The sequence below is a fragment of the Paralichthys olivaceus genome, chromosome 19, assembly GCF_024713975.1.
Source record: "Paralichthys olivaceus isolate ysfri-2021 chromosome 19, ASM2471397v2, whole genome shotgun sequence".
Lineage (NCBI taxonomy): Eukaryota > Metazoa > Chordata > Actinopteri > Pleuronectiformes > Paralichthyidae > Paralichthys > Paralichthys olivaceus.
Window position 1 is genome coordinate 15215487 of NC_091111.1, and position 26078 is coordinate 15241564.

The following is a 26078-nucleotide window of genomic DNA, read 5'->3' on the forward strand; positions in this document are numbered from 1 at the left end:
TAAGAGACGACGGTGTGGCGGGGCGATTGAGTGGGTGCGGGGAGGGGGAGATGGAAACGGTGAGAGGAAAAGCAGAAGAAGCATGACGGTAAAAACAAAAGGAAACAAAGACAAAAACAGGGCAACATAAAAAAGGTAGGCTGCAAGACAAAGGCACAAAGAGAGACGGACAGAGAGAGCGAGAGAGACAAAGGGAGACGATTCTCTACCTATGTAGACTATAGCAGCGAAATCCGTCTGGCCTCCCCTCCCCGAGCAGAGCACTCGGCTATTACAATAATGAGTGCAACTGGCGGAGTGACGTCATGCATCCATAGCATTACTGCATGTCCTGATGTATAGGACAAAGAGCTTAAGGGAGATAAAGTGAGAGGAGGGAGGGAGGGAGAGAGGAGACAGGGTTGAGGTTTTAGAACACTGGGATGCGTGGGGTGGGGGATCAGAGGGCAAGAGGATGCGCCGTATATATGAACGGCAAACAAAACAGGGTTAAAGACAAAGAACACAGCATGGTAAATTGATTTGTATCTGCCCCTCCCTCATTTTGGCGTTGTTACATCTGCATTTGGAGAAATCAGCCGGAACACATATTAGATAACAGCATCCCTCCCCCCACCCTCCTCCTCCCCTCTCCCTCATCGCACATTCAATTCCCCTCCACAGCCCAGTTCACAAAAACAATAAAACACTTAATGTGCACATATGCACGTTAGTGGCTCCTCCACCCGCCATGATTAGGATAATGAACGCAGTGACAAAAGGAGACCACCAATTATCGGGTTCTTAAATCCTAATTGGCTGGAGATCATTATCACGCTCTAATCTGATGCACGATGCTTCAAAACTGGAGCACACTGCTGTGGCAACTGGGAGCTGCCCAGGCCACTGAACAGCTCAGAGCAGCTGGTGGTTGAGTCCCTAGTCCAAGGGCACCTTCATGGTAAACTGCAAAAAAAAAAACCTAGTCTAAAAAAAATACTGTGTAATGTATCGGAATAAATCTCCCAATGGACTCAGCACATTCCACCACATGACGTGTCCATGATCATAATCTGAATATAGACTCTCTGTCTTTTAATTGACCTCAGAAAAGGTTAAACAAGGATGACCAGAGTCTGCTCAACATCCCAACACCAGACTGCAGACTTTTCACACCGTCCATAGAGATTCACCATGTCACATCCCTCTGGACACTCAAAAAACACTCAAGACTCCTCTTTTTAAAATTGTATACGATACTGTTTTGATTCAATCTGTCCTTGTGTTTGTCTCTGCCACCTTAAATATGTCCTTCTCCCTTAAATATGTAAAGCCACCTTGGGTCTCCTGAAAGGCACTATAAAAAGTTACTAACATGATGATGAAGAAGATGAAGCAGAAGAAAAGGCAGAATTAATCTGCTTCTTTACACCTGATGGCGAGGAACTTTAAACAAAAGCCGTTTTTTCCGACATGAACTGAGGTGAATGTCTGCACAACTGGGTCTGGCCTCTATCCGAAGGTTGCCTTTCACACATTAACAACACAGCAGGAGATTCTCCACTCAGACACCTCCACAAAACACAGACATCTCTGCAGTGGTCACGTCAGGGGTCATGCAGCAGGCAGAGGCAGGATTTAACAGATAAATTCCACTGTGGACATCACGTTTTGGTTTATAGCAGCTTCAGCCCTTACCACCAAAATGTCTCTTGTCTTCTTTTCTTAGTGTCTGCTACGTGTATGGCACCACTATTAATATATTTGTATTCTTTTTTTATTGTTTTGCATCTGACGCACGTTGGAAATGTTATAAACACACCCACTTGTTCACGGTGAATCCTGGCGAGGATCATCATCATTATCAAATTTAACCCAAAGCAGTGATTGGCGTTATCACACCCAGCCCCTCCAGAGAATGACCCGAGATTGTCTGGATGTTCAGATGAAAGCAACTTAAGCAGCAGTTTGATATAAAGCAAATCAAGTTTGTCAAGATTACTTATCTTGATTAATAATAAAAATAATACAGAATCATCCAAAAATGATTTTTGCTCTTCTTGCACTGTGTAGCCCGCTGGTAATCTTTAGACTACTGCAATTATTGATGGTTCTTATACCGTATATAATTTTAAGATTTACAGACTCTGTGACTTAAAAAAACATCTTCATTTTCCACATATAGACGTATCCACCAGTAAGAGTTATGATCAAAGTCTTTGTTGGCAGCCGAAACACAAGCTACTTGGCTGAAGTATATCACTGATGTTTCCAGAGCACAAAGACAGAGAGGCTCTTTATGTTAGACAGGCATAGCGGGGGGGGGGGGGGGGGGACCTGAGGAGCTATGAAACAGGGGGCCTCTTGAGTGCGACCACCCCAAAGACAGCCCTCTCCCAGCACCGACACTGTGAGAGCTGCACAGGAATTTACCGTGACAGCGGAAACAGCCTCGACTCAGGTGGACGTTCGTAAAGACAGAGAGTCAGGGTTCGCACACGCACACAAACACACACACAGAGAGAGAGAAAGAGAGAGAAACTAACACAAATGTCCAGACCTTGGCAGTGAACCCTGCCAGAGCTCACCTCCCTGTAACCTTGGAGGTGGGATTCTAGGAAAATGTAAGCCTTTCCTCACCTTTTGATCCTTGAAATGTTCTCAGCCTCCCTGGCACAGGACAGCCTTGTCAACATGGTGTCAGATTAATACTCGTATTATCGTATTCATCAAAGAGCAAACATGTACACTATCAAATCTGAAGTCTGCCTCCCTGCAACTTTCAAACGTCTGAACAAGACATTTGTGGACCAGGTTGTATGTTTATGTATGAGCCGCAACTGGAGTGTTCCTAGAAGCTTTGTTTCCCGGGGGCATAATTAGAGAGGGGGGGAATACTTCCTCTTACAAGAAGAAGTATTTCAAAAGTAGCTGTATAGGAGCCTTGATATGGACTAAAACAGGGCTGTTTATATCATAGTACCATCTCTTTGTTGAGAGTCCAACAAACCATCACTTGGCAAAAACCAAACCACCATTACAACATCCAGTTTCTGTCGTCAAACCAAAGACTGGGGTGGAAGCCAGGGCAGGCCTGTGCTTGATCAGCAGGGCCCCTTCAGCAGGCATCCGACCAGAGCCAACCTGGTTGTACGTTAGTAACCAACTCGATCTACTGTACCTTAGGGCAGAACCATTCCTTGGTTCGGATCCAGATCAATCAGAGCGGTATGCCTGTGAAGAAAAGCCTGAACTCTGGTGACCTGGCAGCGCAGGATAAAACAACATGCACCCTGGCTCCACTTCCAAGTATTTCCGGAGTGCACCTTGGGCCCATTTTAGAGTGAACCCGCATATCGGCTTTCTAACTGTAAGTAAGTGAATTTGCGTGCATAAGGGTTCATGTATGCATGTGTGCATGCATGTGCCTACGTATATGTACTGCCTGCACATATGCACGTGTGTCGCTCGCATGTGTTTCTGATGAGTCAATATAGATCTGCATTTCAAATAAAGATAATGGGAAGCAGAGCCCGAGTGAATGAAAGAAAGAGGGGGTGAGGGGGTAGAGTATGGTATCTATAGGTGGGGGGGGGCATTCCTGAAGCCTGATGTCGGAGGTAAATTAAAAATATCCCTGGCTGCTTGGAGGGGGTCCAAGGCGGCTGACACACACCGCTCAGTCAGGGAGCCCGCTGCTGATCCAGTAAGCGCTCACTCACAGCCAATTATGCTCCCTGTGATGTGTGTTCCACCCCCCCCCCTGTACACACCCCCGCCACCCTGCCTTTGCCCCTCTAGCAACACCAGCCAAAGAGAGAAAGCTGTCAAAAAGCCAGGATCAAACCTCCAATCAAACACTGGCTGTCACCGACCAGGTGATGATTAATGGCTTGTATTCTCTGACCCAGAGAAGAAAGGAGAGCAGAGAGCGAGCTACAGATGGGAGTTTTCAACTCATTACAAAAGCGCAGTAACATGTGTTGAGAAGACCAAGCATCCTCCCGCGTCCGTGCAGCCCGGCAACTGGCACTGGCAGGCAATTACGGTGCTGAGAGATGAAAGCTCCATTTGGAGAGCGAGGTTTGTTGAGACTTTCTTCACTCTCAGGGAAATTAACAAAATAGATGTAGACGGTGTTTTATTCACCTGCATCTAACTCTGTAGTACAGCGGGCCAGAAGTTCTCACTCCTCTTCTCACACATACACAATCGCAGTCAGGGGCTCGCCACCGGCGTCCAACCGTGTTCTGCGGAGGAAACCAAACACTGGCCTGTTTTGACTGGACGTGATCCTTGTTTCCGGGCGGACCGCTGCCAGAGGCGGATTGATGGCTCTCACCCAGAGGACGACGTTTACAGGAAAATCCTCCTGGCTGGAATTCTCCTCATTTCACATTGGACTCGGCAACACAGGGTCACAGTTATGGCTGCGCTGGGGCAAAGTGCTCCCCGAGTGATAATGAAGGCAATGTGGCTGTGCATATCGCGCACACACACACGTACTTTTGTACTTCTGGGAGCCATCATTGATATAATGCTTTCTCTAGCCCGTAGTTCTATCACAACTACAATCCTCACCCTGAAAAACTGTAAAAAGTAACAGCAAAGTAATTGCATGAGCTCTGCACCATCACAAAGACAGAAAGATCAGTGATCAGGTGATACAGTGAGTGTGAAAGTTTAAAACTACAACTGGTCCTGACTGAGACAGAACTACATGCACACACAACCCTCACTGTCCCATACAAACACACAGATAAGAACATACGTGTGCACACAATCCTACTCCCACTCACGAAGATCTAAAGTGCATGCACACAAGGACACAGACCTGCAAACAAACAAGATTTACAGTATGTGTTGCAGGCTGCCTCTTTGGAGACTTATAAAACACACACACACTAGTTGAATCCATATGAATGAAAAAGCTTCCCCGCCACATTTCTCCTGAGCGGCAGGGAGACAGACCAGTTGCTTCCGCAGTGGATCGATAGAAGAGGAACAGATATTAAAGTAGCAGAGGGAGAAAGAGAGAGATCGTGAGGGAAGGAAGGAGGGGAGAGGTGGGGCAGGATGTCGAGAGAGGGGGGAAATATAGTAAGAGCAAACACATTCATTCATCTCTGAATATTTGCATGTAATTAATTGAACAGCCTCGTTATTAAACATGTTACATCGTCTCTTAATATGGATATATTAGTAATTATCCATTTCATTGTGTAGATATTGCTTTTGTTTGTGTAGTAGAGGGGGGGGGGGGGGGGGGGGGGGGGCGGCATGAAGAAACACGAGCGAAGATGAGACGAAAGAGATAGGAGGAGATGGAGAGGAGAGAGGGAGGAAGTGAGAGAGACGAGTAGCGGTGACAGTGATAGAGAGCGAGCGCACTCCTGGGACCGCAGCAGAGGCGAGTCCATCGATCCGGGACAGAGAGCTGGCTCACATTTCACCTCCTCAGCAGTAACACAGACGCTTTGCCGTGGAACTGAGCCCTATATCCCGTCTGGACAGGGTCACCTCCACTCTGCATGCGTCTGTCTTTGTTTATGTGTGTGTGTGTGTGTGTGTGTGTGTGTGTGTACTTGTACCTTTGTGAGGGCAATTTTAAGCATAGACCTTACAGAGTGAGGACATTGTGTTTGACACACCCATCCTCACTTTATCAACGGTCTGTTATTGGGTTAAGACTTTGTTTTGGGGTTACGATTAGGTTAGGCATTTAGTTTTGATGGTTAAGGTTAGGGTAAGGGGCAAGGGAATACATTATGTCACAAGTGTCCACACAGAAGTACAAGAATTTGTGTGTGTGTGTGTGTGTGTGTGTGTGTAAAACTGACCACAACACATCAAAACTGACCCCTCTTACCCAAAAACACAGAATCTGTCGATATTGTGATCAATATCACAATGTGCAGGAAGGAAAGTGTACCAGGGTGCAGACGGACACACGGTACCGTACTCATAATCTCCTGTCCCGAGGATTAACAGTTCACCTTCAAACGAGTGTAAACAGCAGATGATTGGCAGTCACATCAGCTTCAATAATGACTGTCTTCATTCTAAAGGGCCTGGTGGAGCTGAAAGGCCTCCTCCTCAGGGGAATGTGGATCTGCTTCTGCCTCGTGGATGCAGTGTGAGGGCCTGCTGAGATTCAATAAGTTGTTGGAAACAAAGAATGAGAGAACGCCAGAGAAAAACTGGCTGCTTTCATACCCTGACCATGTGGCCACAAGATCTCCCTCTTTGTTGTGACATGTTTCTTTGTTTTAAACTCACAAAGATACTTCAATCAGGAACAGCAACATTTTTGAAATGTATCAAATAGCAACTTTATCACAATGGTGTGTGTGTGTGTGTGTGTGTGTGTGTGTGTGTGTGTGTGTGTGTGTGTGTGTGTGTGTGGGCAGAGCCAGGAAACCCGATCTCAATGAAGTGATAAGATTTAACAAAAAGTGACGATGCATCGCGACGCAGAAATAATTTCACTTGTTTCCGATGTAAAAAAAATCTCTTAAACGTAAAGGATCTTGAAACAGTAAAGAATGATGTATACAGTACAAATGAATTAAACACATCAATCTGTAAGTGTTGAGTTGGGCTCTCAAAGCCATCCACTGTCATCCGATAGGGGCCGAGCCGCGGGACAGACGACCGAGCATGTGGCATCTCCCTGACCCCTGAACCGGAAACCTTTCCCCCTATCTGCCCCTGCTGTGGATAACGGATGGCCCAGACCCTTGTTGAGCAATGGCCACTGGGGATCTTTTATTTGAATTGTGTGAGGTCATGCGAAGGGTCAGATAAGAAACAGGTGAACTTTGACCTTTTGGTGCAGCCTGTAGGTATAGTGGTATTGGGGTAGGCTGTGTAGGAGCTAATTAATAAGGTGTCAGATGACAGATGAGACGGATCCAACAGTTAGCAAAGAGAGGTACAGTATGTTTGTCATAAATTGTAAAGATGGACAATGCGTGTCCACTTCCAACCGATTTGCAAAAATGAAGCAAACATCCCGGACACAGATGGCGCCATCTTGCACTTTTGTAATCTTGGAGCCTGTATATCTATTCAGGGGTTGCATCCTTTGAAGGCTGCATTTGATGCATCCTTCCATCTCCATGAAACAAAGGCTCCTAGAGTGACAAACCAGTTTTTGATAAACTGTGCACACAATGTTTTCATCAAGAACCTTTCTCATGAACACAACCTCGTGTTACAATGGCAACTTTCATGTACAAAATAATACGTTTACATGTGGTTATTATGGTGAGTAGAGTATCCTCACACCAACCAACACCGTATAATACAGAGTCTCTGAAACAGATCCAGTAACTCCAGGGTCCGTTTCCGTTGCTAGATGTTTGACTTGAACCACATTTTAGTTTTGGCTCTCTGCCATTGCTAACTGTGAAGGTGGAGTCCTTTTCTTCCTACAGTGGATTTTTGATTCTCAGTGTGATCTGCTGTTCTAACAACTCCTCACAACCACAAGAAGGCCTAGAAGGATTCAATATCAAGTCATTTCTATTGACATTTAAAGTAGTCAGTGGTATATAACAATACATTCATTTAAAACACGTAAATAAATCATGAAACGTGATCTGGACCAGGATAAGCAGGATAAGCACAGATGGATGAATGAACCTATAGGCCCATATATGAATTTCACATGAGGTGAGGGGTCAGGAACAATAGCACTGGTAGTAATAATAGCAATTTTTCCCAAGGAAATTAAAATCAAGACTTTAAGAGCAGCAAACACCCTGTTTTAGAGGCATCTGATTAAATACCTACCACTGTCTGTATGAGAGGTAAAACAAACTGCACTCTTTATAAATGTTTAACCTCTTGTGCACTTATCAAACTGTTGAAGCCATGTTGTGCAACTACCACAAGTGTGAATTATTGAGGCTGGTTGAAGTTGTTAGAGGTTCCATGCATACTTTTCTGTCTACCACAGAGTAAGAGAAAATCCACCACGTCCCTGGCCAAGCTTTTCATATCTTTCCAGGAGGACTTTTAGGGCCGTTTTTTTGGAACCGTCCCAAAACCTTCTCAGCACTAGTTGGGTTTATACCCCACCTGACAAACATGACCACCCAGCAGGCCAGCAACATTCACAGTGAGCCGTTTCAGCCCATTAGCCTGCATCAGATCCTCATGCTGCGGCACCTCGTGAGTGACATGACCAGCGGCTCCAGGATTTAACTGAACCCCGACACCGCCGCCATCACCACCTCCTCTGCCTCTGCTGGAATAATAAAAGCTTGGTACTGTAACAGGAAGAGGAAACACGGTTCCCCCGTGGATTCTTTCCTGCTGTTATTCCTGCTTCTATTACTCATAAATTCACACACGAAATCAAGGCTGATGAAATGACGAAGGGAAACCGTGGCTCACATCCTCTGGTATGGGATATTTGTGTGTGTGTGTGTGTGTGTGTGTGTGAGAGAGAGAGCGAGAGAGACAGAAAGAACCAGATATCCTAAAGTTCATACTATATATAGCTGGATATGAGTCATTGAATGATCCTAGTTAAGAAGTTGAAAATCACTGTCCTCATATGAGGTAACCGTGACATTTGATCCCTCAAATCAAATCAGTTAAACCATAAGACTTAGTAAACATTTGTGTTGAATTTGAAAAGATGCTCTCGAAGTGTTCACAAGGCAAACAGGGGTCTCGTAAGGCCCCCGTGACCTTGACCTCCAAATTCTAATCAGGTCATGTAAATGTTTGTGTCCTAAATGTAATGAAATTCCCTTTGAGTGTTTCTTATACCTTTGTACAAGATCTAGAACATTATTGGACAGCACTGTAGACAGTATCATGGGGTTAATTTCCTACACTCCACAACTTCTGAACTCACACTGATCCAAGGAGTTAAAACCACAAAGGACCTGTCACACAGGATCTCTAAACTCACAGTCCCCCTGTCCCGGGTTGGCCTCAGAGCTCCAGGGACAGATCTACAGCGATGCTAAACCAACACCTCCGTGGTCTCGGGTCAGAAATGGAACACAAGGGAGCAGACGGGGCTACGGTATGATTTTGGCCTGTGGCAGACACTTTTCACTGGAAGTTTATTTTTCTTCAGAGTCAGCGCTCATATGCAATCAAAACATCCGCGTACACACTGTCGCTGCACATGCTCACTTTCAAACATAAACACATCTCGTGATTAACAAGGAAATTCCTTGGGCTCTCCTTTGCTGCATTGTGCTTGTATCACGTACAGTCCCTGACATTGTGCTTATTTATACTTTTTTCCAGAAACATCAGACAAAGGACCCTTCACTACAACAATCTATCCAATCTGTTTCCTTCCTATACCCTCCTCCGACCTTCTCTGAAGTGTCAAATGTGTTTTGGGAACATGTTTTTTTTTCTCAGAAGAGTTAGCCATTTGCTCGCTGACCATCTGGATGGTCGAAGTGATAGTCGTCTCAAAGGTCAAGGCAGCTAAGGTCTACTGTGACCCTGTCAATATCAGTGCTGCACTTATCTGTAATGGAAGACACTTTGTGAGGCTGACAGTCAGGTGGGGGGTCGCGGACTGTGCGTTAAGCGCAAGTATGTGTGGTCATATGTGGGAGTGGTGACTGCGCTCAAATGATCGAAGTGTGATACGGATGGATCACAGCCAGGACTTGAAGCGCATATAAGATCGAGGGTGCGTCTGCCAAATGTGTGCTGGCTCGAGTGCGCTACGAGAGGCTAAGTAAGTGTGTCGCCTGGCTCTGGGAACTATTACACCCCAGAGTCCTTGACACACTGACTAAGTAACACAGGAAGAGCGGAGCCTATAAAAAGCTGTGTTGGAAATGAAAGCAGGGACTCTCCTCCCTGTAGGTAGCCATGATAGCACCGACGCTCCTGCGCTGGAGCCAGATAATAATGAAATGCTGGTGTCAGACAGGAGACAGGGGAAAGAATCAGGCCCGTGGAACAGTAGGCTAATAATAGCAGCTGAAACTGTGCTATTCCCACCACTGGCTGAGGAAATATCATCACACTTACACACACACACACACAGACTCAGACTGACACACACAGGCAGGCTTGGCACAAAGTTTGAACAGTAACCTGATCAAGCGACCGCAAAAACCAAAGCAATCAGGAATCAAAGCAAATCCAGCATGCGCACAGTGTGTGCGTGCATGTGCCGTACAAATGTGAGCGTGTGCAGGATGGGTGTGTGCGCGGCGAGGAGAGGGAGCGGGCAGAGATAAATGGAAGCAGAGTTCGGTGGAAACCACTTTTCCCTCCATAAAGCGGAGGAGCGCATGCCTCTGATGTGCCCCACCAGAGAGGAAAGAGGGCCTTTCATTCAGCGAGAGGAGATCTGTCTCTTCTCCTCTTGCCCCTCATCTCCCCCCCCCCCATCCCCAGAGAGAGAGAGAGAGCATCTGAAGCCCATTCTCTTCTCCCCTCGCCCGCAAATATAACAACGTCTCTCCGCGCGACAAGACGAAAGGCTTTTTGCTCCTAATTGTACCCAGCCGTCACAGAGACTAAAGAGGTGAGGAGATCTGGGGAGGAAAGGAGGGAGGAAAAAGGGAGAGAGGAGAGGAGAAAGGAGTCGGGCGGAGGAAGAGGAGTCAAAGCAGGGGGAGAAGAAAGGAAGAAAATGAAAGATGTGTTTGTTCAGTACCACAGGCTGACACATCTCTCTTATCTCCTGCCCAGTCAAACCATATGCCCCGAGGCCACAGGGGGAGGGAGGAAGGGAGGGGGGGAGAAAGATGAGGTGTAAGTGTGTGAGGGGGAGGGGGGCTAGGGGTCGATTAAAACACATCTCTTTACAGGATGCAGAGAAATCATAACAGAGGCACATGTGCGGCATCAGAGTTATTCGAGGTCAGCCAGCGACGGAGACAGAAATATAAAGACGAATAAGAACGGGGGAAGCGTGACGAGCGGACAGATATATGGCGACGCACTGACCTGAAGCAAAGAGGCTTCTGCCGTGACCTCCCGCCGCCCGCAGCGCCCCCAGTTGCCCGTTGACCACACACGCCGCCTGGCACGGCTCGGACACCAGACGCCACACGACACGGAGCCGCCGTCAAACCCCTCAGACACTCCAGCTGCGGGGGGGCTGCGTTAGAAGAGGAAGAAGAGGAGGGGGAGAAAAAAAAAGAAAAACAGATTTGATTAAACAGACATTTACACTCTGGAGACACAAATTGAGGCTGTCAAACACCATTTTCACTGCTACTGTATTTGGGAGGAAAGTTGTGTTTGGTTAGTTTTGTGTTACCTAAAAGCTGCCAAGACGTGAACAAATGCTGAGGGTGGATTTGTTGAGTTAAATACAGTAAAATGCAGAATCCTGACTGTGTGTGCGTGTGCGTGTGTGTGTGTGAGAGAGGGACAGACTGGTGCCACATGTTCAACTCCCGCTGAACCATACGTCCGATCCCCCTGTTTATTGACTGGAAACTGATCCCTTTAAGGGCTTCATTCATGCTACATTACGTGAGGTAAATTCAATAGCCCAGGCATCATGGCTTTGGTCATTCACCTTCTTGCCCTGGGTGATTTTTACATGTTGGATGTCTGCCTCTCTCATGAAGTCTCCCCTCACAGAAGCCATTGTGTTTCCCCAGCGCTCTGCTGCTCGGCCTCATTCCTCCAACGGCACCTCCGGCTCGGGCCACTGTATACGTGCCCAGAGGGGCGGTGAAGTTGGTTTTATTTTATTCAGTGTGAGTTTTACACACTTTTAATAGAAGCAGATATTTATGCGGGTGGCGATTTTCATCTGTGAGATTCCAACGTGTGACTCCACATTACTAGGGCACCATTAAATTTAAACTCCTGGAAAGTACTCGGCTTCTAGGAATAGATCCAAGTGTGCGTGTGTGTGTGTGTGTGTGTGTGTGTGTGTGTGTGTGTGTGTGTGTCCAGCTATCTGCAGCTCGTGGTGTGGATTTACAGCGTGCCTCCACAGTATACTTCCGACCCATCACACACACACACACAGACCCCTGGGTGCGGAAGGTGCGCTCTTTATCACTGTGACATTTCCATTTAAAACGCAGCCCAAGAGCTCTCACACTCACATCCATGTTTCCTGTGCCTCATGCTGGGGCACAATACCGACCACTTAACATTTAGCAATGGCAGATCAGCCCCTAAATTCTTCCACTTCCCGACGTGGCCATGGGAAAGCTCATTATTTATCTTTGATTTAGAGCGACGAGAGTTATGAGGGGACCACAGCCTGCTACCGAGAAACAAAAGAGGCACGGGGGCTTACTGCTGGTTTATGGTGCGCGCTGACCGAGTGTTGTATCTGCTCTGAACTTAACTGCTGAGCTGCTCTGCGTGAAAGTTATGAAGAGTGTGTGAGAGAGTGGTTCTCATTTCCCCCTCTCAAACGTTTACTAAGATAAATGTGATGATTAAAGAGATGATGAAGATAAAGACGCGTGGTTCACCTTCCATCTCTACAGACCTTTGACAATCACTCATATCTGCAAAACTGATTAAGGGGGCAACAGAGTTGTTTTCATTAAAGCAGGTAACGTTTACTTTTAAGAGGCATATTGAGAACTTATCCAACTCATCGTGTCAGATCCAGAGTCAGGTTGGTTATAAATCAGGTAAATTGGGCGACTTTTGAAGAGTTACCACAGGTTGAATAGTTTTGCCCACAGGTTGAGTAAATCGTAGATCTTAGTCATGAGAAGTTGCTATCTAGCAATTATGACTTTAAAACCCCAGAAAATAGGATTACTTCTGGGTTGAAGCAAATTTCTATAGGCTTACAAACACACACACACACACTTAGGATCTAGTTGACATTAAGGCCTGGAAACCCTGGTCTGGAGCCATGAAGGTCTGGAACCACAGGATGAGGCCTGAGTTTACAATGGATTTCAAAGGTGATGTCACTTTGCGGAGGGGACGTGTTTTGAGGAAAATACTCAAAACACATCAAAAAGCAGATTTACACACACACACTTAGGATCCAGTGGATATCGAGGCCTGGAACCCTGGTCTGGAGCCATAATGCTCGGAAACTACTGGATGAGGCCTTTCTGTGTAAACATAAAAAGTTTGTTTCTCATAGTTATGACTTTTAAACTAAAAATAGTTTTGAGGCCAGTCTCTACAGGACTAATCTCTCTCTCTCTCTCTCTCACACACACACACACACACACACACACACGATGATGTCAGTGTGGAGGCTGCAGGTTTAACCTCTCGACTTAATTCATCTGTCAGCCATCAATCCAAGGAGCCACATAAAAGGGGAGCTCATGAAAACTATGTCGGACTTCTGTTCGTGACTGTGTCTCACCTCCGTCTTAATGAAAACCACATGTGACGGACTTTTTTCCTCGTTCTCCTCCGACGGACGCTGACCCGGGTCCCGGGGCGCCCTAGGCCTGAAGACCCACCCGGGGGTCTCTTGTCGTCGGCCGGCCTGCCGCCCTGATCCTCATCACCTCGGGGAGCTCCAGAGTTTGAACGCGGTGATTAATCACACGCACACAGCGGCGGATCACCTCCATTATAGCGCCGGGGGACGTCGGGGGGCTCCGGCGGACACAGAGAGCACTTTGTGCCGGGGAAACACGGGTCATTGTCCGCCACGACGCCCGGCCCGACGGGGGGACGTGAACCTGGACCATGTGCGGGTGTTTTGACAAACTCAGCTGGGCTTCCACACTTCCGGTTTCATTTCCTGGTTTGGTTACCAGGGTTACAAGTCATTAAAATAACAGATCGCTGACACTAACATGCGTCAGGAAAGAACAATTTAAAAAAACAAACTTTAACTGTTCACAAATATTTTTAAATGGAGTTAAAACCATGGACTGTATATAAAACCCATCAGGCCTCTAATGAGTTTTCTACTTCACTGATCTTCTGGGTGCATGTCCACACGTGGTCTCTACCGCCCCCTATAGGTCGTCTCGCTGTAGTGTGGACATAGTTAACAGATACACCTTTTAAGTTTATTATAAAGGGAATACAAGTTAAATATAGCTGATGATATTGGCAGCGTGTTTGCAGACATGTTTTCAACGTTATAGTATTATTGTATTTTGGATTGAGAAAAAACATGAATGACAACACTGTAAGAATTTTTAAATGCAAACCCACGAATGCATATTTATTGTAATTATTATAAACTGAATACCTGCTAATATGAAAACACATGTCAGGGTTCTCATAAAATAAAAGGCTTGTGTTCTTTGTGCTGAGGTAATGTTTTTAAGAGTAGGAAACAAATCACATTATCCTGGTGTGACGGTAGAATTTTGAGTGTAAAGAATGAATAATTCAATTCCATTTTATTTGTATAGCACCAAATTATAATATACAACATCTCAAGGCACTTTACATAAATGATAGAGAAACCCAACAGTTCCCTCGACTGTAGAGAGAAAAAACTCCTGACGGGTTTATTGTGAAGCAAACAGCATATTGGGGCAAGAATGGCACTCACCACAGTTGTCTACGGCCAAGCTTCACCAAACTGCACACTCAGATATCAGTTCTCTAAATATGCTTATTGTTTTCATCAGGATTGATTATTTCCTAGAAAATCACAGAAAATGAATAAAAACATCCTATATTACAATATTAAAGATGTGATGTGTCACCTACATTGATAGAAAAGTAGATACTTGTGTGACTCTTGCTTGCAATTGTTTCTAATGGAAATATTCATACAACACAGTGTCAACATATAACAGTGCATCATTTGAATGTGTACAGATCTACTGATGTGATCAATCCAGAGACAGATGATATCTGGCAGACTGGGCGCTCATGGAGTTGAGCCAATCAAGAGAGCTGTCAAAGAGGCTTTTCATGGGCCCCCGCGGGAAGCTGGACAGAAGTGTCCCCCGGTGGAGACTCTTCAGTCTGGCAGACATAGAGGCGGGCAGAGCCGGGTGAGCGCCTTGGCACTGGAAGTGGAGCCGGCATTCTGGTAGAGCAGTGGCTGGCACCAGCAGCAAGAGAGGGAGATCACACACACACACACACACACACACACACATACACTCTTGCTGAGGAGCAAACAGACTGGCAGGGAGGGCTGCTCTTGAAAAGCTGCTGTTGTCTGGAGATGGCTTTCATGTGAATGGGAGCCTTAATAGGCGTTGTGTGACGGCTCTCGCCGCACGCTGGGCGCCTAGTGATCCTCTTCTGTCGGGTTTTAATTAATAAACAATGTTTGAAGGCCACAATGCACTTGGAGGGACAACACAGTGACTCCTTGGTGGCCTCGACGCTGTTTGTTTTTGAGTTGTACTCAAACTCCCACTGAGGTGACCACATAAGCTGGGAGGTGCTGACATTCACCATATTTTCCCTCCTTGAAAAAAAACAAAGATTTACCAGAGTGCTGTGGCTCAGTTTTGATACTGGAGCATGGACTGGTAAAAGTATGTTAACTATATATTAGAAGGTTAAATAACGCTGCAGGAAAAAAATAAATACATCACAAATCATCTGGCAAAGAACATTTGACATCTGAGGCAACTTTGAAGCAGTTTCCTTGATTAAATAAACAATCTGAACATAGTCGGTTTTTTTGTGATTTTGTCATATGTGGCACCGATTTTAACATTTTATGTCCAACTAACTGAAGCCAAGAGGACCAGTCTGCCTTCAAACTTCCCACTGATCAGAAGATACCCTTCAGCCTCTGCTACACCAAAATAATAAAGAACTGTCATATAATTAGTGCTGCACCAAACCAGTAATAATAGAACAACTGATGCTTCTAAAGAAAAACAAGATTTTCTTTGTAAACTCATTTTGATATTATACAGATTTAACATAAGACTTGCTCATCTCTTAACTTTTATGGACTAAGGGTGCCACCTGGTGGAATCAAAAGATGTCAGCAACCGTCTCACAAGCTTTTCAAAATCATTTGTCAAAACCCTCAAAAGAACTTTAGAAGAGAAAGGCATCAAATAAAAAAACACAAAACACAAAATCCTGTGGTTGACTTTATATCCAGCCAACTGCATGGTTTCACAAAACTACTTGGTCATAGAAAATACCCGACATTGTTCCGTCCCGTAGAAGGAAACGTTCCAATTCACAGCTCAATTGTTTCCTGTTTGACACTTGAATTACAGGCTTCAGATTGAACATTGTGATGTTTTGTGGGTCCATGTTAAATCTGGTCATCGTGTGACTGATGCAGTGTCAACCCGACAAAGTGAACCAATGGTTAAAGTAAAAGGCAGCAAAGAAACACTTTAGTTATTAGGACAAAGGGCAGTAGGACGACTTACAGCAAAGATCATTTTAATGGTCCCAAATATTCTGAACAACTAAGTGTACACTCATGGAAAAGGAAAAAAATGAGAAGATATGACAAAATTCATCACATCTAGAATTCCACTCAATCTTTAATCAAGACGGGATTACAAATTCTCCAAAAAATCTGCAGTTTCAAAGGGCAAAAAGGGTAAAACTAGCTCACCTACTGAGGTCTTTAAAAACCTGTTCAAGTGTGACTGAAAACGTCCTGAACATTTAAAGGCAGGTCTTTTTTGTTATCATTTACAAAAAACAGGAGAAAGACAAGAGACAAATAGAGAAATAAAAAGAAAATAATGAAGAAACTGCTGGCTTTTTTCTAGTCAGAAAGAACGTCCGCTGAGGAACAACGACACTGATGACATCATCAAACGACAACAAGGACAGCTCTTTGCCACATGCTGCCTCTCGTCTGGTCCTATATACTAACGTAAAAAAAGGGGGGTGGGGCCAGAAAGCAACAGACGAAGAAAGGGAGAGAGCAGAGGAGAAAAGAAGAAGAAAGGATTCTGAGGAGGGGGTGGGGTGAGAGTTGTGGTTCTGGGTCTGAATTGGCCGACCCGTCTGGGCCACTGTGATGTCCTTCCCTGAGTGGGGGGCGGGGGGCAGTGGGTTATGGTCCGAGCCTGTGAGCTCTCTGGGGCTTCAGTCTGCTTGTACTTGTTTTGTGTGTGGTCTTTTCCTCCAGTTGCTGAATTATCAAAGTCCAACATGTTTTGTACTGTCCGAGTCCGAACCTTCCCCCCCAACTTTCACTGGCCTGTTCCACTTTTCTGTCTTTTTTTTTTTTTTTTTTTTTTTTTACCCACTCCTGGTCTCCCGATTGGCACTTGTATGAACGAGTCTTGGGCTAAACTGAGGAGGCTCCAAATCCATTCACAGTCTGCTCCTCTGTGGGCCACCCGCTGACGGAGAGGGGCGGTTTTCATTCATTCATTCAATTTGTTTACAAGTTTGATCATTCTTGTGTTAAGTCTATGCACTGAAACTGTCTGAGCAGAGCACAAGCTGAGACGGCGATGCTTCTTTAGGAGCTCAGTTTGGATTTCTTTGAAGGTGGCAGGGGTTCCCCTTTACTCTCCGCATCCTCCTCCTCCTCTTCCTCCTCCTCGTCATCATCATCATCAGGATAATCTACCAGTCCCACTAAACCTCCCTGAAGAAGACAAGACACAGAATTAGTCCATTCATCTGTCATGCACTGAACACTAATCTGAAATTATGCAGAGGGGGGATGTGCAGTAAAAATTAATATGTGAATTTTCCACATTTTTGTTCACTGTGATGTTGCCTTTATCATGAAATGCACTTGACTTCTCTAGTTTGAAAGAAGCTAACAAACATGAATTCAGTACAGTGCAATGGTGGGGGTGGTGGGAACGACCATTCACTCTAGAACACAACAGGGATTGTGGGAGGTGCATGAAAATGTGTGAAGTTCATAGTTTAAGCTTAATTTTATACAAATTCATCTTTCACACCAATAACAGACACTGTGCAAAATCATTTCTGTTGTCTCTTAATAAACACCATCAACATACACCTTTACAATTAACATGCTGATACATACCTTTGTGGTTACAGTTGTGGTCGAGGGTGAGCTCCGCACTCCTGAGCCCGGAGACCCTGGTGATCCCGGAGAACCTGGGTTCAGTGAGGCAGATGAGGGGGGGCTGGATAGGCTGGTTTTAGTTGAGCCAGAGAAGGAGAGTTTGAAGCTGGGATTCTGTCGGCCCGACAAGCTCGACTTCCCCAGAACTTCTTTGTCGTCTGTGTCTTTCACTGTGGTCAGAGAGGGACAAGACAGGAAATGGTCAGTCTCATTTAAAGGTCCTTAGGATTTCTGGCATTTTGAGGTAATTCAAAAACAATTGTTACATATGAACTGTTTTTCCTGGAATATGCCAAAATCAATATTGTATGTTATAAGCTTAAGACTCAGGCTTTTCTTTATCCTCTAATTCTTCCCTGATCTTCTCTTCTTACTTCTTTTTGAGTTCAAATACGTACATTTCTTTCTCTCCATGAATTTGCTTATAGGTTCCATGAGGTCTTCCTCGCTCTTCATCTTGTCAGAGGGAGGAACCACTGCCTCACCATCCTCCAGGTCGTCCTCATCTGTGTTGAACCACATCTCCTCTTCATCCTCCAGCGTCCGCGCATCACGACGGAAGCGATGGTTCCGCAGGATAGAACGCATGCTGCAGAGGGTAATGTACAGCTTAGTGGTTGAAACTGAAAACACACTGTGTAAAATATCCTGAAAAATGAACTCTTACGACACAAGAGTTAACACTTGTGACTTCAGTGCACATGTATAGTAGGTTATCTACACACGTGCTGTGTAGCCAATGCATTCATTCATTCATTCATTCATTCACTGTTGCCATACGTAACCTCATCCAACAGAGAGTAATGTAATACAACTGAGGGTATTTCAACAGTAAACTAAATGTCTTGAAGAAAACACAAGGTCAATGAAGAAGTGCTACAAGATCTAGAGGAACTTTTCAACTATTCCTGAGAACTGCAAAAGATTAACAATACTCATTGACCTGTAAATGGGTATATTGCTCAATCTGAGCAGTTATTAACAGAGGGCTCATTGTGTTAAACTGAGAAACCTGTAACTCAATATTTATTTCATAGTCAGTGCTGTGTACATGCTTTATTTAAAACGAAAACAGAAAATACAGTCTGACAGAAGATCCTTCACTTTACTACTTCCTTTTATTGGGAGACGCACCCTCAGACAGAGGACTGTCTCACTCTTTAAATCAACAGTGACAGCGTGATAGCAGTTGTAAAAGTAGTAGTGTTGCAGCCTTGATTTTCTCACCTATCCAGTTTGGGGTTGTCTTGCCTCTCTCGCTGCTGTTCATACCGCAGCTTTAGGCCCTTGAACGTCTGGACATAGTCCACGTCTTCCAGAGCTTTCCAGTAGTTCTCAACTATATGAGCTGTGAGAGACTTCACATCCTCCTGGGAGCAATGGGAGAGAGAGAGAGGGACAGAGAGAAGAACGAGTGTAGAGACGGAGCAGAGAGGGAAAATGAAAAGTATGAAAATGGAAGTTGATGGTAGTTGAGAGTAAAGAGCAGAGGAGGAAATGAGCAAAAGAAAAAGAGAAGGGGAGATAAAACCAAACAAGTTAAACACAATCAATAATGTTACGTTTCAAAGGTTTTACTTTTATGGATATTGTTTAAAGTGATTTTTGAAGATCTAACCAGAAATTATATCAAGAAATAAACATAAAAAGATATATTAAAATGAAAAGTGGCACAGAAGTCACTGAAATCATTACGAGCTTTGGACATAAAAAATAATTCAGTAAAGAGTGAAATGAAACAGATTCAGGATATACTCACCACACGGACATACTCAAACATCTCAATGATGGCCGAGTTCATGAGATTGTAGCGCGATCCATTGTTGAGGAAGGCCTTGATGACGGGCTCAAAAAGAAAGTTCCTCATGATGTAGCGATTATAGAATTCATCCTTCAGACCAATGATCCTCCGCATGAAGCGCAGGGCACCTGGTTATACGGACATAGAGATCAATATTGGGCTCCAAACTATGAGGCTAGGTCTGTCTGAGTTGGCAGGAACTAAGAGTTAAAGATGTAGACTCACATAGGGCCAGGAACGCGTGCTGAGACGCAGTGAGCACCAGTACCCTCCTGAGAATGTCCTTGTTGATGATATAGTTCTTGATGTGATAGGTGTGATGCTCAACACAGAACGTCAACAGCTCCAAGATCAAGGCCAGCAACTGGGATGTTTGAAAGTCATCTAAATGTAAAAGACAGATGGTGACTAAGAATATACTTGTTGACAACGTTTAAACAATAAAAACCCCATCACACATGTGTCCATACAGGTCGCAGATATTCTATACCTTTGCTGGGTTTTTCCTCTGTGGTGTTGGCCAGTAGTGGAGCCGAGAGGACGTGCATACAGTGCTTGTAGAAGAAGCTCAGGAACTCTGTCTTTTCTGTTTTCTGGAAAAAGAAGAAAAGATAGAATATATTTGCTGAACAGCTCGACTTTGAAATGTACTGCAGTGACAGCTTTCCCAGTTCACAACACTTGGAAAAAAAGGTGAATAATCATTTACGAGGGACTATCTTGATTTGCAGAAAAATAAAGACGATCCAGTATGGATATTTATTTTTTTCCTGATTTGTCTTCTATATCTGAACTAAGGTCAATTCTCCCAATGTTGACACAGATTCCATTCTTCTATTTTATATGTATAGATGTGACTGTGGGACCAATAGATTCAGAATGCAAACTCACATTTGCGGTCGCCAGCATATTCTCTGGGTCCACCAGAGTCCTTAGCAGGCCCATCAGCTGCACCGCCCCCCCTAGTTCTGGGTCTGTGTCACAGATCATGTGTTCAATGATCAGGTTGATCAGGAGGATGTCCTGGTGGGGCAACAAATAATCATTAGTGACAGAACACTAATATCCACCTGGATCATGAATGCATATCATGCTCATATGTCAATATCAAAACACTGGATGTGTGGTAACACTAAGATAAAATGCTGGAGAAGATGCCTGTCTAGTTTTGTTCATGTACTTACATCATCATTCTGCTGAGATTCCTGCATGACGAACTCTCGTACCATGGAGGGGTTGTACTCCACCAGATAAGAGAAGATATCTGTGGCTGCCCCACGCACCTGAACATCATCCATTCCCTGTTTGGTGAACATGCATTGTATTTGTCAGTGGGTTGTGAATTTCCCCTTGAGGACCAATAAACTTATGTTTTAAAAACAAAATGAGAATAGACACAATGGTGAAAAGGGACCCTGAATCAGTTGGTTTCACCTTCAGATTATTTTATGTTTCTCCTTTGTTGACGTCTAAGAGTGTGTCAAAAGTAGGGAGGAATCGGTATTACTCTCACAAATGTTTGTATGTCCAACAGTGTACACGTGTTACAAGTACACACCTCAACTAGAGTATGCGTCAATCATCAACTTTATATTAGATTATTAGTTTGTCAAGATGTTTTTCCCCGACCTGCATTTGTGGTGAATTGGTAGTTTAAATATTATTATGCACGTAGTGTTTTTTTTTTTTTGAACAAATTGTTGTCACTGTTGTGTTTGTGGAAACTATAAATAGAAACTGAATAAGCTGTAAATAAAACCTTGTGTCGTTCAGCATGTGGCAGAATCTGTCCACACTTGAATTTGAGAGTGAATTCTGCTGATCTGTGATCAGTAGCACACTGACACACTAACAGTTCAAACACAACAAATAGAAGTTGACCCAGCACTTTTAATATTTTGCATCTGTTAAGCTCAGGATGTTTGGAATAGCAACAGTCTGGTTGAATTTACATTCATAAGTAACTGATATTGAATGTGTCTTTGCTGTCATATGACCCAAAACCAGCAAATGCTCCTTTCTACATTTTCCTGTAGATGTCTTCAAATACCATGTCACCCTGTAGCTACTTGAACTTTACTATATACAGTACATGCCCGATGAATGACAAGCTTTAAGGTTTAATCCTATATAGACAAAACTAATATCTAGTGTGTTTTACTGCAGAGCTTGTTCGACTTGCTAAAGAAAAAGTGCTATGTCATGTCTAAAGCTGAAACAGAAATCTTCTTTGACTTGAGAAAATAACAAGACCTGCATGCATAAATATGCAAATCACATAACTGGCTCCTCAGTCACAACACAGTAGAACAAAATACCACAGACCATCTGATTTTGCTTCCTCCGCAGGGTGTTTTTTTTCTGTGCACAACACCTGGCAACAAAATAGCTTGTACGGAACAGATGCAGTTTTAACGACACACTGCCAACACTTCTTTTCTTTTGTCTTTAACTTTCAGTTTATCAATGTACCTTCCTTGATCTTAATGCATAAAGGGGTAGCCCCACTGTCAAAAGCTAACAACCCCAAATTCCTTGTATGTCTAAGCACTGCACAACAAACTTAATTCCAATTTTGAGACTGCTGCACTCACCAGTATGACCTCTAGTGCAGGTAAAATGCCCATGTTTGACAATGTCTTGAAGAAGGCGTCTCTGTTTTGAGGTTGTAACGTTTGTGAGAATGCACAGAATTCCTTTAGGAAGTTCACCTGAAAGACAAACAAACACAGCTCCATGAAATAAAAGGACAAGGAGAAAAATGACAATAACTTAAAAAGTAATCTGACACAACGGGACATACCAGTTCGTGTCTTTTGTCGTCATCAGTAGCCTCATCTGTTAGCTGTGCAAAGAGGTCTGTCAGAAACTTCTCATCGTCCTGGCAGCAAAATAGAAGAGGAGATGAGTATCACATAGTGGGTCAACAAGTCAGGATGTTTTTAATAAAAAAAGAAAAAGATTAGTGTTCTACGGCTAATTGTACACTCATCCAAATCTATTACAACAAAGTAGTTTCAAAACCGATACAGGGTAAAAAGAAGCACTCACCATATTTACACAAAAATGATTTAAAAGCACAATTATAGTGCGACATAGTTTGTTGTTATACACACCTTTACATTCAATATACAACCAGAAATAAAACACATATTTAATTACTGTGATGTCTAAACTACTGCAGTTTACATTTAGAAAATGTGCTGTATATAGATGATAGATTATGTACCTAGGATGCTTTGTACTGAAAACGGAGTAGCATTTAGTGATAGCTATGATCCAGTTTATCATGTGTTATTTTAAGTTGTTAATTTTGGCTTAATAAAGCTGCTGCTTCTTGGTGAGTGAGGAAGGTCTGCATCAGTTGTTTGACTTCACAACTTCACATAGCACAGTGTACCGGAGTCAACAGCGTGCCAGTTTCAGTTTTCCTCTACCACAGCATAACTGATTTACACAACACTTCTCCATCTCTATGGAGACGGCCATACATAAACACTGCTGAGTTGACACAGTACAAAAACACAAAGGTCACATGACCATAAAAGACTAGCAGACAAACTCAGACTGGGTAAAGCACAATCAGCCAAAAATAAAACCTTTGTACAATCCTACAATTACTGTAATTTACAGTTCTCACTGCATAAACACTGTTTTCAAAAATTTTCTCTTATGTGTACATTCCAATGTCATGACAGGATTGTCTGGAAAGGTTCCTTGTATTGAGGTAATATAAATGTGTATCACATGCATTTGCTAAAGATTTCTCTGTGAAAATGTGGTGCACACATACAACCTAGTAAAAACACTGATGACAAATGTGTTTCACTGGCAACACACGTAATGTCTGCCTCTCTCACCTGTAGCATGCCCACAATCTCCACCTTGTTGAAGAAGATGAAGGAGTGCAGGGTGGACAGCATGTTTTCCTCAAATACAGAGGGCGTGGGCAGCACCATGTCCTGAATATACTGCACCCGATATGTCTGGTGTATTTTCTGACGCAGTTCGGGATCAGAGATGGGGATCACCTCCTTAAAGCGAGCTGTCTCAGTGAGAAACTCTCGATGCCGCCGTGGCTGCTGGAGCGCCGGGTCAAACTCCAGACAACCAATGACGTCCATGATGCACTCGTCAGAGAACATAACTTCAAAGAGTGCCGTGCGATTGAGCAGGAAGATGCCTTTAATGATTTCGTAGAGGTGGTGCAGTCCCTCTCGATTCTCTAAATCCTCACACACGCGGAACAGTTCCAGGAGCTTGCGAATGTAGCCCTCGTTCTCCACAGCAAGTGCCAGTTTCTCGCGCCGCAGTGGCGATGGGAGTGAGGAGGCCACCAGTTCGGCTAGGTCCTCCAGGCGGGTCAGTTCACATGGTGGCAACTCTAGACCTGGCGACGACATGTCCTCGAAGCGCTCTTCCTCAGACTCGTCCACTACATCCTGGGTGATGTCCACTGATGGGTCTTTCCCCTGCACCTGAACGAGACAAACAGTGAATGTAAGTACTGTAGTTGCAGACACTACTAAAATAACCACCCACCACATATAATATTAAATGCACACGCAGATGGAGCAGACAAACACACACCCACACACAGAGAAGGGCACTTACCTGGCATATTTTCTCCCAGATTTCATCACAGCCAGCCTTCTCTTGGAAGCTGAGTGCCAGATCGTAGTTCTCTGCTTCTGACCACACTATCAATGTGTCCTTTTGAAAAGAAAAACAAAGCCACTGTACAACCGGAACACAGAGAAGGGAAATCCACATCTTCCATGCTGCACTATGACAGCATACAACACTTACCTGCTGTTTCTGGTAAGCTGTGTTTGGGTTGATTTTGGACTCCAGCAGTAGGGAACCTGTCAGGTTGAACAAAGATAACACATATGCATCATTATTATGAACAGGACTTACATGAGGAGGATGGGTCATGTGTTGCATACAAATGAGGGTTGCATCAGTGCCAGGTGCTGTTGGCATAATAACCACAACTACAGCTGATTGACTGACACATGCTGGACTCGGACCGATCCCTTACCATCGCTCTCTGCTCGCACCAGCAGAGATGTGCCTTTCAATCGCTCTACATAAGCCGAGGAGACGTGTCCGGTCCCACGGTCATCCCACTGTCTGTCCTCATTGAGGGTGTAGACTTTGACTCGTCGGCGAGTGTCCGTCATCCTGGCAGGTGGTGGTGGTGGCCGGTATCCCCCTCCCGGACCTTCCCTCTCGGCTTTGTCTCACAGGGTGTCCGCCTCACCTAGTGACACCACAACTTCACTTTTCCTCGTTCACCTCTACGGTGCAGCGCTGGTTTCACCCGTGTCGAGTGCTCAACCGGGCTGAGCTTATTCCAAAGTCCTGGGCGAGGAACCAGGAAGAGTCCCCGATCGATCCCCGCAGTCACAACTACGATATGTTTATTTACAACGGGCTGTCTCAAACTTATCGCGCTGAGGAGACTCACAGAGCGCTGCAGCAAGCTAACGACGGACTCGCTTACAGTGCGGAGGGCATTGGCGTTTGCTACCGCGTTAATAGTCAAAACAATAGCTGGCAGACATTACACCCCCCCCCCCCCCCCCCCCAACACACAGCCGAGGGAGCAGTATTCAGAATAAACTCGGCTGTAACGACCGCTGGTTCCCAACGCACCCAGCCTGCCCGATAGTACAGTCTGTACGCTGGAGGGCAACGTTAGCTTGGTGCGTTAGCTAGCAAGACTACCGAGTTAGCTTGCGCGCTAATTGCCTACGCTCCACATGCTCAATGCTGGAAACAACAATTGAAAGCAAAACGAGCAGAGCTGTGCACCGATAGCATTATTTCACACCCGCGGACACCGTGTTAAACCCCCCGCGCCAGCGTTCCCCAATTGTGTCTGAATAATACGCCAGCTAGCTAGCCGTTAGCCGCTATTTCTGCCCCAAGTGTTCCGCCATGTTCTGGCTCGGGGCCGCGGAGAGACCACCCTCTCCATACCGGTATCCGTGCATCCCAAACAACCGTGTGAACCAACAAACTACTGCCGTGCGGTTACTCCGAGGTTACGCCTGACATTACAGCGCTATTTGCCATTCATTCCCGAACGGCTCAGATAATTGCTAACTGGTCCCCCCCCCGTGAGTAGTCAGCCATCTTGGGTCCCTTCACAGTCAGTACGGGGTTTCCAGCACAGCAACAACAGGGCAGCCCGCCACATTTAAAGACACAGTACACAGACCGAAGCTCGTTTTCTGGCTCCTGCAACTTTCAGAAGTTTGAATATAAAACTTACCACGCAGCCCTCCAGTGCACGGTGCACAACGTTCTGCTTGACGTGCATCCGCAAATCAAATCTGGATTTTAACAGGAAACGTTTGGAGACACTGG

General features: G+C 44.8%; 2 protein-coding genes across 4 annotated transcripts in view; both read right to left on the reverse strand.

The window, feature by feature from the left end:
• The window catches only part of LOC109635938 (protein eva-1 homolog C), a 213771-nt gene extending 200314 nt beyond the window's left edge, over window positions 1–13457 (reverse strand). The window contains exons 1-2 of the mRNA XM_069515164.1: window positions 13295–13457; window positions 10930–11083 (exon numbers count right to left, since the gene is read on the reverse strand). Of these exons, the coding sequence (XP_069371265.1) occupies window positions 10930–11083; window positions 13295–13317 (177 nt within the window). The 5' untranslated portion in view covers window positions 13318–13457. The remainder of the gene's footprint in view (window positions 1–10929; window positions 11084–13294) is intronic.
• Window positions 13458–16255: 2798 nt separating this feature from the next.
• Window positions 16256–26076, reverse strand: smek1 (SMEK homolog 1, suppressor of mek1 (Dictyostelium)). 3 transcript variants are annotated; one of them, XM_069515162.1, is made up of 15 exons: window positions 25984–26076; window positions 24510–24565; window positions 24315–24413; window positions 23561–24178; window positions 22504–22581; window positions 22295–22411; window positions 20885–21001; window positions 20592–20723; window positions 20191–20293; window positions 19926–20084; window positions 19659–19828; window positions 19127–19269; window positions 18298–18488; window positions 17858–18069; window positions 16256–17443 (listed from the first exon to the last, which is right to left on the reverse strand). In XM_069515162.1, exons 4-15 carry the CDS (start codon window positions 24101–24103, stop codon window positions 17315–17317), a joined length of 2094 nt encoding a protein of 697 aa, XP_069371263.1. In that variant the 5' UTR covers window positions 24104–24178; window positions 24315–24413; window positions 24510–24565; window positions 25984–26076; the 3' UTR covers window positions 16256–17314. The 3 variants fall into 3 exon arrangements, with proteins under 3 accessions (XP_069371263.1, XP_019964713.1, XP_019964714.1); XM_020109154.2 differs by lacking the exon at window positions 25984–26076 and adding an exon at window positions 24745–25871; XM_020109155.2 differs by lacking the exon at window positions 25984–26076 and adding an exon at window positions 24745–25868 and having other exon boundaries at window positions 19127–19266.
• Between the last annotated feature and the right edge of the window lie 2 nt (window positions 26077–26078).